Genomic DNA, 15,879 nt, shown 5'->3' on the forward strand with positions numbered 1-15,879 from the left:
GGAAAGGAGAGAATGGAAACATTGTGTGCAGAGCTATGACTGCAACCCGCTAGGCAGAACAGGGAAATGTAGTTAATGTTGAAGCAGCTTGAAAGTAAAACTTTGTAAGTGACTTCAGCAGTCCAAAACTATTTGGTGTGCAGATACTTCATTTTGGATGGGATGTACCAAATGTACTTCTAGCATTTTTGTCTGTGACTGGGGAAAAAAAAAAAAGCAAACATTAGAATATGAAGATTTCACTTGGGATGAAGATGAGTCCAGTTTGGCACTAGTTGGAACATCACAGTGACAGTTTCTACAGATAGATTTGGTGATACGCACTTCAGAAAGCATAGGTCTCTGTAGATGTGTGGGTGATATAAATGCACGTGCATCTGTTCAATTCATTTTCTAATTGCTGATACTTTCTCATAGACTCTTCCTAAAATCCTGGACAAAGTGGCCCCTGCGTTTGTCATGAACAGCTGCAGCTTCCTTGTAGAAAAGTCCCGCAAGTCGACGGCCCGGGTGGTGGTGTGGCAGGAAATGGGTGTGCTGAGGAGCTACACCATGGAGAGCACGTACTGCGGCTGCAGCCACGGCCTCTACAAAGTAAGAACATCTTCCAAAGAACTACGTCCACCCTCCTTCTAATGCATGCCTCATGAGCTTGGAGGAATGAAGAGAGAGTGCTGTTTTCTTGCTGTTTGATATTGCCAGCTTCCTTGTACAATACGAGTGTAGCTGTGCCTTCTGGGTTTCTTCTCAGCTAAATCTTTCCATGATCCCTCTCTCCTTTAATCTTCCATGCCAAGGAAGTGGATTCCTTGCTATGAGGTTTCATTTGACACTGAAGTAAAAAGAAATTCCAGTCTAATGCCAAAAGCATTGAGCTGAAGGAAGGAATGTTTTTGAGATGATGCAGAGTATTTATGTCTAATGGTATTCACAGTCTAAGGTAAGTCTAAGGTAATTAACATGAATATTAGGAGTCATACACTTTCTGTTGCAGTCAATCTGAGCATTTGCTTGGCTAAACTTAGGAGCCTGCACTGAGAATTTTGCATTTGGAATTTCCTGTTACTATCAGCCAAAGGTAGCTGATCTATGAGCTCAGGCCATGGCTTTGACTATGAACTAGATGGACCAGTTTATTACCAAATGAGGTTCTAGATATTGTGGGAAGGACTGCACTTATGCTGAGTGAGTGCATCTGAGACAGGAGCCTCTTGGCACTTCTGAAGTACACAGTCTGAACTCTGGTAATTGTGTTTAGCTGTTCTTAATTCTCCACTTACTCAAATGGTGAATTCTTTTTGTTCCTTTCCCAATCCTGTTGCTTTCTTGGAAGGGATTCCATGCTCCACCTTATTTCTCCCACAAGGGAGCAATCCTCATCTGTAGAGCATTAATATGTGGTTAAGGATCCGAAAAGACCCTTAAGGAAAGAGCCTTTATTACAAATAACAATTAATAAGACATTCAAATCACTGTTCTTTTCAAGCTCTATACTATCCTTTTATATTCCATAGAATGTAGCCAGCAAGTTCTCGACTACTGTTTTAACAGTGCTCGACGCATTATTTCCAAGATAGAAAAGGCAGAAGAAATATCTGAAGACAGTTTAAAGAAAGAGTGTAACTGCCCTGAGCACTACACTTAGTGCTCCCTACTCTGAGAAGTGCTAATGGGTTTTTAATAGGCACCACAGGTTGTGGCAGGATTTTAAACCTATAGACAGTGGGGGAAAATTCTACCTTGACTAACATCAATGGTAAAACTCCTAGTGATCTCCATGGAGAATTTAACTCATTTCCTAGATAATCAGAGTAACATCTAAAAGCAGTTGGACATCAGTTTTTATCAATGTCTAATGATTTGCTCTCTACTTCCTTTAGTATCTTCAAACCAAATTTGCTTAAGTGTGTGCCAGCAGATTTAAAATGTTTTATGCAACAGTCTCCCAAGTCCACCACCACTTAGTAAGCTGGTGGTCAGACTTCTGATAGTGTTGATAGCAGTTCTGGATCCTGATCTTTCTTCCTGCTTGAAAATGGTGAAAGTAATGGTGAATGCAACTGCTTTGCTGGCTGTAAACTGAGATACAAACTTCTTGTGCTTGGAGTTGCCCATATCTGATAGGGAGTTTGCAAAGAATTTAGGAAGAACAAGAAAGCTTTAAAAAGACTGCAAGAGGCTTAAGTATTAAATGCATAGGGCTGTCAGGTGAGCCTCCTCTCAGCACAGAGCAGTGTTGTAGGAGGGCCGAGTTAAACCAACAGGCAGCCTGTCTGATAGAAAGTCCAGAAAAGAAGTTCCTGAAGTTTTTCGAAGGCACAGTGTGTTCATATCTTGGATAGAAATGTGACTTTCATTTCTAAAGCATTTTAGTGAGTGAAAAATAAGGTATGAATTTGTTACTAGTGATATGTAAATGAGAAACAGTTGTGACCCCAGCCTCGATTAAAAGTCGTTTGATTTCCAATGGGTACGGGGGAGGGCAGAAATGAGCGCAAAAGAAAAGATGACTTGTCTCTGAATCTCTCTGTCTGTGTGATCAATGGAAATGCAATAAGCCATCTACCCTTAAGGAAGAGAAACATAAAATTAAAGGAACTATTGATCTTATCTAAGGTTTTATTCAACATGAGGAAGAAGAAAAGAAGGGGAAAAAAAGTCCAGACTCTTTCATTTTGTCTGGATTGTCCAATTGAGTCTTAGAACAGCAGCGTCTCCATTTGAAAGCTGCTTAAAACAAAGCGGCCCATTTCAATGAGGAATTCTCTTTCCTACTTCTACCAGTTTACAGTCACACAATCAAAACAAAAAATGTTCAGAAACTGCCTATCATTTGTCTCGCAGTGTGAAAGCAGTGTGTATTACTCCTTCAATGGAACTATTACCCTCCAGGTTTTTATTGCTGTCCTCCTTTTGCAAGATGTTGAGCTATCTTGTCTTATTTGGCTTGTAGAATACTGAATGTAAGGCTGTACCATGAGAGGTTCTACACAGTACAATCAGGAGCAATCATGGGCCCAAAATAATCAAATCTGCACTAACACATGTGGATATTCTTATAAGTTTCTTCCGTGTGATTCATTTTTAAACTTGTGTGTCTCTTTGTTGTTACCATGTCCTATCATGATACACTTTATTCTTCTTGATTCTTTGTTACCTGGCCTACTAGTTAAGACCCCTGTAGTAACATACTGCACTGGGCTGTTCAGTTTACTAACTGTGTTCATCATCCTACAAGTTGATATATTTTGTGCCATGTATACATTTGCATTCCAAAACAGGTATATTAGCAACACAGCAAATCTCAAAACTCAGCTTCATGCTCTTTTAGTACGTGCTATGTTGGAAAGGCATTTTCCTTGACATGTTGTGCCTGGTGGAGGAAATGAAGTACTAATGTAAATAGACTTCAGCTTCTTGCTTCAAAGGGATATGCACGACAAGGAGTAACAAATGAGATTTTAAATTATTCCAGATATCTTGACAGGACCCTTTGAAAGAGATTTTACTGGTGACATGGATCCCTTTTTGAAGAAAGTCTTTGGGAGAATCAAGAAAAGAATTAATTCTGTCCAGTCTGATGCTTCTGAGTTAGAAGAGTAGAATACCCCAACTTTTATCACCAGGCTTGATGAGAGGGGAAAGCCATTGATTTGCAGAAATGTTGCAATTAGGCAGAACAGCACCAAGCAGAGTGGCCATACGTTCATAAGAAATTGTTGATAGTTCAAAACACCTTTGTTGAAAGGAGGATTTCAGGAATTTCAGGAATGCTCTTCCACAGAACCCGTGCTCATGCTGGAAGAGTTTTTCCTCTTTTGAGTCCAACTACTCAGCTCACTGAAGTGGTGAAGCAAGCCAGAGGTGATGGATACCATAACTTAGCTGTTGTTGTTTTTTTTATTTTTGTTGGTTGGTTTGATTTGGTTTTGCTTGCATCCTCTCCAGTCATTTACAGTAGGAGAAGGTAGAGGTAAAATTGTGCCTGATGATACAGCAGCAATTGGCAGATAGAACCTGGCTGGAGTAGCTGGCAAAGTCATGGCCTGCCTAACTGTTAGAAGCCCTCATCTCTACAGAACTCACCCCAAATAAATAGAGAGTAAATGTCCCTGAAGGTTCTGTGAGCCATCTTCTTGTGAGTGAGTGTGTCATCAGTAATGTGCCGTGTGTTGTACAAATCATGTACCATCTTGCTGAAGTTTGCCTTGCTCTGTTTAGTAGATTAATGAATTGCATCTTTTCTTAATGCTGTATTGGCATAAAACCAAGATAACTTTCTTGGTAGATCAGAGCCAATAGTTTGTATTTCAGAGATGGAAGTACTTAAATACTGAGCTGCTGATAAACTGGTAGCAGAGCTGGATAAAAAGCACTGCATCCCAGCCCCTTATACAGTTACTGTAGAGATGAGAGTCTAATAAAAGGGAAGAGCTGCCATTATGTATGCCCTGTAACCTGGCTAGTGTTTACTGAATTATTTTATACAAGTAATGAACCAGTGAACTGCCAAGAAGGTGTGGCAGAAATAAAGCAGGATGCCAAGGTGAAAGCCTTTCCTCTTGCTACTCTTTCGGGGTGGACTGCTCTGGTTTGACCCATTTCTGCCCAAAGTAACCGTATTGTTACTAATATATCATTCGTCCCTGAAATTGCAGCACTATTTCTTTGTACTTAACTGTAGGCAATGAAAGATTTTCTTTATCTTCCTTATTATTGCATATTGCATACTGTATTTCTGAGGAATTTTTATGTATGCCTTACTCATAAGCACTTTATTACAGTCAATAGTCAGAAATTGAGTTGTTTTGAGGGAGCTTGCAGTCGCATAACATTGCTTCTGTATGCCAGTAAGATGTAGATCATTCTCGTAATTGGACGCCTAGTGCACAGACTTGCAAATAATTTTAATTTGGACTTTTGCCAGCATTCAGGCACCAACAGAAATGGTTGCAGCAATGTTCTTGCCACAGAGCACATTTGACAACTATTTGCAGAAGGGAAAAGAAGAGAGATGGGCTTTATTCTGTGCTTTCTGATGCGCATTCCTGTAAACTGTTTACATCTTCTATGAAGTCTGAGACTTTTCCTATTTCTGGTTTCCATTGTCTCCCACGTTTTACACATTTCCTAAGTACGGGTAAGTTTCACAAGCATCCAGAAGTTTCTTTCCAAAAAAACGATCTCCAAAATGTGTGTTTAGCAAACCCTCTGAGGCCTGGGCATGTCTTTCAAAGGCAGATGCTGAGAAATACAGAAGAATGTTTTTTTTTTTTCTTCATAGTTCTGCTTCCAGTTCTGGTCCAAAGTGACTCAAATTGGAAGCAGATGTAATAGTAAGAAAAGTATAAGAGAAAAAAAAAATAGTTATCTCGTAGTAATCTAAGGATTGAATAATTAAATTAAGGTTTCTGCTTATTATGTTTTCTTTAGTTGTTACCCATTGCAAAAGTTTGCTTCCTGTTTTCTATATTTTCCTGCCCTTTTTGTGTCCACCGATTCTTTTTAGTAAATTGTGATTCACTTTTCAAGATATTCTAATTGTACCTTTTAGTCTTGGTGAATACGACAACGTAAAGGTTAATGGCATTTAGAAAATGAGCAAAGGCATGTGGGAAGGAGCAAACCAACCAGAAGACAGTGAGCATTCATCTTCCTTGGATTGCCAGAGTAACATAATGATTAGTCTGCAAGCACAGCACCATGACTTGTGGCTTGCAGCCACAAACCTGTGTTTTCTGGTCCTCTTAGGCTGGATTGAGTCAGATGAGCTAAGTCTTGGATGAGAACTCTCCACAGACTTGGCAGAAAAAATGAGCGCTATATCCTAACCCAGATTTTGTTGATATAAACATGTTACAAAAGGAGAAATATATATGGTCTTCAACTACAACGAAATGAAAAATCAGCTAACTTCTCTGCCTTTTGGAACCAATTTCAAAGCTGATCGAATAAAATCTCTGCTTCCCCACTCCAAAAAAGCAGCCTAGTACAATCTGAGCCCTTTGGAAGTAAAAGTATCTTAAATTAGTTCCTTTGTCTCTGCTGGAGATAGATTATTGAGGGCTGTCTGTCAGTGTAACTGGAGATCAGGTCCCATCCCGTATTGTGGTTTGTAATTGCTTTGTGTTTCTTTTATTTTTTCAACACAACAGAAAGTAATGATGGGATGAGATCATAGCAGAAACTCTGACTCTGCAGAGTTGGAAGCATCTAGTTCTGTAGAGGTACACTGCACGTGCATGTATTTAGAATAACAAAGCAGAGCCATCATGTGCTCCCTTCTTGCTCTCAACTCTTTTCCACTATCATGCAATGGGAATTGCCTTAGCTCTGCTGTTTACCACTTCTGTTTGGAATTTAGTCTTAAAGTGCTTGTTCCAACAAATCCCTACAATCCTTTCTTTTTACTTGCAAATGATGTGAGCATCTCCTAGTTAGCAGCTGGTTTATTAAACTAAGGGACACATCAGATTCTGTGGGGCTGAGGAAAGGAGAACAGATGTTACCTTGATTCTGAACCTTTCTGAATGCTGGTTTCTCTTTTTCTTTTTTTTTTTCTTTTTTTTCCCCTTCCAATATACTGTAAATAACTGATATCTCTGCTTTTTTGTTTTTTTTTATGAGATCTTTCTCCCTCAACTACTTCTACACTTTCCTTGGTTGCAGCCCAGTGTTTCCATATTCTCGGGAAGAGAGGTGGTAGTAGGTACAGATTTAAAAGGGTTTTCAAGCTGCTTACCTAGAAGGCAAATTAAGAGCAAGACTACGTGGAACCAGAAATGCTGTCATACCCATTTTCTAGAAGTTGTGAATGGGATTAGATTGAAGATTCCTCGGTGCTGACATTGCAAACGCAGACAGCTTAGAAGCAAAAAGTCCATTTGCAATTAATTGCATTTGTGTCCACATGGAAAAGATACCACACTTTGTGAGGGAACAAGGTATGGACTCATGCCTTGTTCCCATGTTTTCATTCAGCTGACAAGATACTGTTACGGGGGCACCATCTGAAAATGAACAAAACCAGTGTACTTATGTGAAGGCATAAAAGCAACCAATGTGATCCCATTGTCAGCCAAGGGAGTGGGTTCTTACAGGTGCTATAAGAAGCAGCAGGATCTCCTAGAATTAAATCATTGCTGCCATATTCAGAAATTAAACCGTATTTTGTATAGCCAGAAGGCTGAAAATGACTGTCAAGTTGTGGTCATGCCCATTTATAAATCCTGTTTATTCAGTTTAAGGTTACAACTGAATATCTGGCATGGCTTCAGATGTAGAATTGTTAGAGGCCTAACTACTTTCACAATACAGATTATTAGAACAAACAGAAAACTACACAAGTGAAGCAAATTATATTCTTAAAGATTAATTTTAATTTTCTATTAATTAAATGAATGGTGACACAAATCAGACAATTGCAGTCATACACACCTGTCTGTGTTTTTTTTTCTGCATGAAATGTTACTCTTTCAACTGAAGCCCACTAAACAGTTCTGCATGGTGCAACCTTGAATATCAGTGGGATTTAAGTCTGCTAATGAAAAGAACTCTTGGGAAGGATGTGAGACAGAAAAGCAAAATTCCTAATGAAAGCTAGCTGTAGTATTCTAGCAGTGTCTCTTTAAAAGTCTAAATATCATTGCACATCATCCTTTCAAGTTTTCTATGGAATTACAGCAGCTAGGGTTTTGATTTCTGATGTCTCTCTTGCTTGTTAATCTGGTCCCATGTGGATTTATTGTACAAATCTATTTGGCAGCTGAAAATTGCCCTTTGATGAAGCTCATAGTCTAATCATGAACTCCTCAGGCATGGAAAATAAGAATGGGGAGGTGGCAAAAGCACAGGCTAAAGGAGCTGTGTTTGTCTTTTGTTCTGCATGGATTTTAGAAGCATCACAATTTCAAAGTCTTTTACACACAGGATTTTATGCAAAGATTGATTTTGCATCTCTTATTATCATAACATTTGCTGTGCTGGATCAGACCATTGGTCCACATCATCAGGTATCCTGCCTCATACAGAGTTTGGTTCCTCGTGGTTCCTAAGAGAACAAAACCAGGCTGTGGTGCAACTGATTCAATTACACTAAGACATGGAAAAGAAGAAATAATCCTACCAGCCCACACAACCTGCCTCCTGTCTGCTTCATATGCTGCAGCATGAGGCCTGATTATTTCAATGATGTGGTAATGATAAAGAGTAACTTTCTCTATAAATAATTATGGCACTTTTCTAACCCCTTTCTTAATATTTTCCCATATGCTTCCAATATCGAGTATAAACTATATATTGAAATCAGATCTCACTTCTTTCTCCATTCTGTCCCTTTGCTGATTTCTGCATCGTACTTCTCACAGCTGCTGTAGCTCCCAGGTTGTTTAATCTGTTGTTCTCTGCCACATTTGCTGCTATCTTTATTCTTCTGTGATCCAGTTGTAGGTCCCTTGATCTTGACAAAAAGAAATCAAACTAGATCTATTCATTCTCGCCAACTTTGAAATCTGTAGGTGCATTCTTTTTTTTTTCTTTCTTTTTTTTCATCCAGTTCTCATCTCTTTGGTCTCTTCCTTTTTTTGTGTTCCCAATCCAGATTTATTTTTTCTTATGTGCTAAGCTCTGTACTAACAGTGTTATCTTTCCTCTATTTTTTCCTTCTTCCACAACACTTATTTCAGCTTATGGTCCCAGAAAGGACCATCAGCTCTTCTGGTTTTGACCTTCTTTACAGCATAGGCCTTTGGGCTTCACCTAGGCAGCTTTGTACCAAACCCTATAACTTGTGTTTGTGTAAGAAGATTTTTTGTAGAAGAAAGAATTCAGACTGGATTTGAGAGCATCACGTGATTGGAAATCCATCTGGTCCCCTGGTATTTTGTTCCAGGGATCAGAAAGTGCTAAATATTATTTCCTTGTACAAATTTGAATTCGTCTGCCTGCTATTTTCAGATGTACTCTAGTTTTTTCTCTGCTGGTTTAAAGAGATCTTTAGTAATTCCCAGTTTCTTCTCTTAAAAATACTTGCTATGCAACCAAGACTCCTTTCACTTTTTTTTCTGATGATTAATTAAAACAGGCTGAATTCTATGATAGCTTGTATGAGAACGTGCAGGTAAGTACCTCTGAATTAGCTAAAGGAGCAAGTGGAAAGTCCTGTGCTAAACCACATTAAGCCACGTGTCAACACTGTGAAGCAGAATTAAGGTGGCCTTAATTAAATTTGGCTTAACTCATTTCCAAAGTAAATTAAACCAAACTGAATTGCAAACACTTTAATTCTGAATAGCAGAGCAGAAATGTGTGCTTCTGACTGTGATAAACTTAGAGATGAAGGGGTTGCTTGTGCTGGATAATCTATGAGGCAGAAAAGGCAGTATGTCTAGACATGATATTTCTGGAGCTCGTGGCTTATCTTTACGTAAGAGTCTCTATTGTATACTGAATATGGATGACAAAGAGAAAACTTTGTTGTGATCTGTCTGGAATATGCTATATTCTAATTTTTGTCCAGGGAAGAAATTTTTTATGCATGTGATGCCAGATGGTGGCTATCTACAAGTGAAGATGCATGATCAGAAAAGAGAAATTTCAGCACAGCACACAACCTGTGGAAATGCAGACATTAGGGACAATTCAAAAATGATTTCCATACATACCATAAGTGGGGACAGGCCAGACATGAATAAGCTGGAGACAGTAGAAATCAAGCTGTTGGTTACTCATAGCTGAGAGAAGGAGAATTTGGAGACATTCAATGCTGATGTTTTATAGTATTTTTCCCTCAGACACTCAAGACAGACAGCTTCTGGAGTATAGAAGATTAATCTTTGATTAATAGCTGCTGAAATGAGGCAAGGAATCGTTAAAATATTTTCAACCAAGTAATTATCGTGAGTTCCACTTAGGAAAAGTGGACGGAGAAGTAAACAAGTGTGTGATATGGCTGTGCACTTTGTTCTGAAGGCAAATAAGATACAAAGATGAGTTTAGACGATGCGTGTGGAAATGAGTGGAATTGTGTGTCATAGGACGCTTAAGGTTCTTGGTGAAAAGGAAAGATGTATTGTTAATATTATCTGACAGGTTTTTAGAGCTGAAATTGAGAGAAGGAAGAGAAAATGGAAGGGTAAGGATTGCGTAAATGATGTGCAGCAGAAGACTTCTTGGTGGAGAAACTGAACTACTTTCCTGTGGTTATAGAGGATGTCTGGCTGAGGGACTCCTGTGCTTCAGAGGAAGAGATCTGATCTTCCACAAAGTGAGAAATAATGCTGAAGCAGCAAAAAAGAGCTCTATTAAAATAAGCGCAGTTCAAACTTAAATAGTTTGTCTTAAAGAAATCATTCAAATACAGGAAAAGCTGCAGAAAAAATCCATTCCTCAAAAGTCTACACACTGCTCTTAACTATTTGAATAGTGAACAAGATCAACTGAAAGGTCTTGTTGAAATTGAGTGTAATTGGTTGTACTGAAACCTGATAGGAAAAGTGTGGTTCTGGAATTTGAGAATCTGCAGATATAGATCAGTCCTGTTTGAGAGGGAAAGGATAATCAGTGTATGCAGCTTGGAGGAGATGGAATGGCATTGTCTTCATGTTCTGATAATTCAGGTTTACATCTTTGCAGGTGTGCTGACAAAGTTTAGCTAAGGAGACTGCTTGTCCCACAGAATCAAGCTGTAAAATGAGATGAGTTACCTTGCAAGTAAATGCATTCATCAGAAAAAGTAAATGTGTAGTTCTGGACTTCTGTTTGGGTGTTATATACCTGAGATTTCATGTAGGGAGCAGTAAATACTATTACAGACTCTGAACATTACAGATGATTATTTTCTAGCACAAAAGATGTTGTATCTAATCTATCTCTATTTTGGACCACATTATAATAGGAAAGGTGAATTAATCTTCAGTGTACGAGTCGGTGGTTACCTAGACACCGGTGATCATGACCCAATTACGTTTAATATGGGCGAAGGACAGCATTTCTATTAACATGTGTTCATGTATGTTTTTCCCTTAATAATGGATAATATTCCAGAGTTGAGGAAGTATTAGAAATAAAGCAGAATACAAGAGGAAGAAAAAAAAAATTACAGAGGCATTATAAATAAAAATTGATGTTTTAAAAATAGATTTTGTTACATACTCAAAAAAAAAAAGCTTAATTCTCTAATCTGGAATTGAGGACGCATTTAATTAAAACCCATCTTGGTATAACAGTAAAGAGAAGGTGATAGTTAGAGTATAGGGGACAGCGACTCAGCACTGATGAAGAATCTATACAATAGGTGGATTGTAACGAGGTGGATTTCACTTATTTTAGTCTGTTTCTTTTTTGTTAGCACTGAGCGTATACTGGAGTTTCTGAATGATAGGAGTGAACAACAGTAGAGGTCATTTACCTAACCATGACTGATCAAAGATATTCTGAGGGATAAATGCATAGGTTTATTCCCTCTGAGCAAGATAAAAAGGGGAAAATGGATATCAGCCAAAGTAACATAGGAATTAGATATGGGAAGCTAAGAATATAACTGAAAATTCATGGCAGTCACTACTAAGGGCAGTAAAAAAGAATTTAATGCGATGACTGGAAAATAAAAAGCTATCCTTTGTATGCGGTTTGATCAGAAATGTAATATAAAACCCAAGGAGCTCTTTCTGAGAAAAGCCACCTCAAACCTGGGATACTTTACAAAGAAGTTTCGCCTTAGGTTAAAAACTAAGAAGTTTTTCCCAAAATGTTCCTAATCAAGTTTCTGACTGTGTTCCACCTCTTCTTAGCTTTCGCAGAAAGTTTCCTTTGGAGGTGCTGGAAATAGAGAGTGAACTTCACAGGAAAATTGAATCCGAGATTCATACAGAAACACAACGAGAAAGGTTATCTTTCAATGAGTTTGAGGAAGATATTGCAAATGAGTTTGGGAGAGAAGTACTGCTACGTACAGCAGGAATAAAAAGCCCTGAAACACTGTCCATTTTGCAGTAGCTTATTCCTGTAGAGATGACTTCTTTTACAAAATATAATTTTAAATATGTATATGTTTTTGCCACATGATCAGAAGGACAGTTAGCATCTCAGTGGGAAGTATTCCTTTAAAAGCTGATGGCCAGCAGGCTGCAAGTGGAGAGACTTGTTCTGACTTGGAGATAAATATAAAATGATGTTAGCTTGTGAGAGAACTGAGAATTGAATTAAGTAGTTTATTTGATTTGAAATGCTAATTCTGTGTGAAAACAATGGAGGACAAGCACTTGTGAAGATATTTCCTCTGCCACTTTCTTTTCCTGTTACATTATGCCTTCAGTTCCATTGTTTTATTGTTTGTCTTGTGTTCTTTTTCCCAGCGTTGAAAAATAATAGAGTTGGATCTGAGTGTCATCTGATTTGGGTAGAACGGGCTGTACAGCCATGCTGTGATGGCCCAGGGCATGCATGCATCGCCAGTTGGCAATGATGGGAAAAAGGGAGACAGCTCTGTAACACAGCATAAACACGCTTGGGCAACACAGTACCTTGCTCACAACCTTCAGATGTCCTGCACCTGGGTGAACAGACACCTGAAGTCAACACCGTGGCCAATACTGCCACTTTCCGCCAAAGATGAAAGCACTGAGCGAGCTGTGGGTTTTATGTTCCCTGCGGTCTGATGGTGCATGGGGAGTTTGCAGTAGGCAGCTGGACACCATTTTCCCAGTGACCTTTTGTGAGCAGCCCTCTTGTCTTTTCTGGTGAGGGAGAATGAAGTAGATGGAATCTGAAAACAGCTCAGACTGGCTCTGAAATAGTGACTGAAAGGTCACTTTTCTGATCAAGCCAGTGTCTTTGGTGATTGGAATGTCTTCCAGAGGTCAAAGTGCTGAAGTTTTTCTAAATCAAGCACGTTTCCACCAGCCCTCGTGTGCACTGAAATGGCTGGAATTTCTGCTGGTTCATCAGTTGTAGATAACTGTATTACACAGGCTGAATATCTGCAGCAAACTACCAGTACTGCTTCTGTGGTTTCATGCATTTGATCATCCCTTGCTCATACCAAATCCTTTAATTTGTGGACCCTGATGTATGATTATACTGGGGAGTGATATTAAATGTCAGCTTTGAAAATGGGCCTTGTCACGACTAATACAAAATTCACTCCTGTTGTTAATTTAATGAGATAGAGTGACAGACATCATACATTTATTAAAAAACCATAATTATATTTATATTAATGCCAATCTCTGCCCAGGGGAGATTCAGGCCTGGCATAATAGGACGTGTTCATAATGTAGAAGATTTCTGAATATAGATACAGTGAGAAACTCAGGACTGTAAAACTGAGGCTATGTTGTAGGTTGAGACTGAGTAGCTCTGAGATGCTTGGATGGCAGTTGGGTGGATGAGGCTGTGAGCTTTGATGGAGATACACGATTAAAGCTCATGCCAGGCCAACAGCTTTTTGGTTAGTCCACATGCTGCTGGATTGGTTGAAATTCACTGAGGTATTGACTGCTCTCAAATGCATTACATTTGTATGTTCATTCACTTTAAAAGGTCAACGAAGCAACTTGACAATTTTAAAGGTAGCCTGCTGTGTCTGAAGTATATTTAGTTTCATGCTGTCTTCTCTGCAGGATATGATATCGAATTGTTCTGGTGTTATACTGAGCATGTTGTGCATCTTTATGTAGACAAGATCATTGCTCAGACCTAGGAAGCAGATAAGAATTGCATTTTTTTCCTGAATCTTCTTTTGTACAATTATATTGTTTTAGGAAAATGGCCTCCAGTTATTACTCTGCTTTCTTCCATCTGGTTGCATGAATTTCTTGGGAATAAAGCAGATTTCTGGGACAGTGGCTGCTCTGCTTGTTTGGTTGCAGGAAGCAAGAGCAGCCCCTACTGAATTCAGTAGCTCCTGTCTGTTGCTTATGCTGATAGTGTCCACTTCTCCTACGCTGCATACTGATGTGTCCCCTATCCTTGGTTTGCTTGCCTGTCACTATAAACAGAGGAGAACAAAGTTGACAGTGTTGGATTGAAGGGCTGTAAGTGGTTATTGATTCCCGGGCTTCTTGCATGCATAGAGATGGGGTATGTGTTAGAATGCAGACACGAGCACACAAGTGGCAATGGCATGTTACTACCAGTGAGTTATGGGGTGCACATAATTGTTTTTTTCAAATAGATTTGTATATGCAGTAGCTAGGTGCACATTTGTATGCCCTTTAGAGGATGTGTTTGCGTGTTATACAAGAGGTTGTGCCCGAAGATGTTTTTATGTATGCATTTGTTTCTGGTTTTAGGGAGAACACAAAAGGTGTGCAATTGACATTGCTTTAAATATGTCCCTGTATTTTGTGCACCTATGTGTAGCACATGTGGCTCCTTGAAGGTCTGTATTTGCTATGTACAACTAAAAATATGTTGAAGTGTGTAGCGTTCCTCTGTCATATGACGCTGTTTCATGGCTGTCAGTGTGAAGAGAAATGGAAGGGATGCATAAGTCTCACCCTCTCTGCCAAATCGTTCTTGCATAGCGCTTGTGGGAGCCTGGATTATCTTGTGAAGGGGAAAGGAAGTTCATTTCTAAATGAAAACTGAAAAGAAAAGGTACACAGCAATGATGAAGTTCAGGTTTCATTAGCTTTTGAGATCTCTGTTCGCAGGCAAAAATCACGTTTCCTTGGTGACCTTTTAATAAATGCAAAGCTAGGTGGGAAATCTGTCTTTCAGCTCCTTTGCATTTGTAACTAATTAGAGGTATGGAGTGTGGTGTATAGGATTGCAATGAAGCCTGCTGACAGACAGCACACTCACAGCGCTGGCATTTGTGAACGTGTGCCTTGCTGTCCTGTGGGCTTCCACGTGCAGAGGAGATGGATGTCTTCTGAGGCCGTGTTGCATCTCCTCTTCTAGCTGAGATTGGAGCAGAAGGGTTGGGCGGCCTCCTCGCACCGTGCAGCTCAGTTTAATGACAGGTATTGACAAAAGGGGGCTAAGGTGGTGGAAAGCAAAACAAAGCAGGCAACTGCTGTCAGTACTGGCTCTCTAAGCTGGCGTGACCTGCTGTGTTGTAGAGTAAGGGGAAGTGCCTTATTCCTTGTAAGGTTTTCTCATTACTGTTCATCCAGTGTTTATCAAGATGTTGAAAAGAACACAGCACGTATTCCTTGACTCTTCTACAGCTTCTTAGTACTATCTTTCTCAGCATAGGGGTTGTGGAAATCAAACCAATCTGGTTATGTTTTGTGGCATAGGAAGACAGGATAAGCAAGATTTGCCACAGCAGTGGATGTTAGAGAAGTTGCTGACAGAAAGCAGAAAAGACAACAAACAAAAGTAAAGTCAGATCCTATTTAAATACCTTCAACCTCTTGATTCAGAGATACAATGTATAAATGATGAATTGTTTGTCATGTTTTTGATACTCACTGCTTCTGGGCAGACATTTGATCTCAGGGTATTCAGGTAACATTTTAGTGTCTGCTGTTAGCTGCTGTAACGTGAATGATGTTTTCTGTGAACTCAGTGCTAGGAAGGAGGAGGAATATTAGCAAAATTTTCTGTGTCTCTTCAGAATTATCTTTTGTGATGCTCTCTGGAAGAGAAAAGCTCAGATTTCAGCATCTGTGTGAAAGCATTCACAGATGAGGGACAGCCCAAAGAGAGGTTGGTTTCATAGTGATAAGATCTGACATGTTATCTACTCACATGTATTGTAAGAATGAGAAGCACATGATGCTTCTAGGCTCTCTCCAAATATGTAAGTACAGTCCATTTAAGGCCAGATTACCTTTGCTCGAGATTCTGATTGGTTGGAATAAATGAGGGTGAAATTTTGAAGAGAGATTTTATTTCATGTACGTTTAATAACACGTATTTCAATCCCCA

The 15,879-nt window shown here is 39.3% G+C and overlaps 1 protein-coding gene across 1 annotated transcript in view; it reads left to right on the top strand.

The window, feature by feature from the left end:
- AGBL1 (AGBL carboxypeptidase 1) overlaps positions 1-15,879 on the top strand; it is a gene marked incomplete at both ends in the record, with an annotated part of 267,987 nt that overhangs the window by 148,774 nt on the left and 103,334 nt on the right. Inside the window, one exon of the mRNA XM_079540867.1 lies at positions 418-594. Coding sequence (XP_079396993.1) covers positions 418-594 — 177 coding nt within the window. The remainder of the gene's footprint in view (positions 1-417; positions 595-15,879) is intronic.

This window comes from Tetrao urogallus (genome assembly GCF_951394365.1).
Source record: "Tetrao urogallus genome assembly, chromosome: 11".
In the NCBI taxonomy this organism is placed as follows: Eukaryota; Metazoa; Chordata; class Aves; order Galliformes; family Phasianidae; genus Tetrao; species Tetrao urogallus.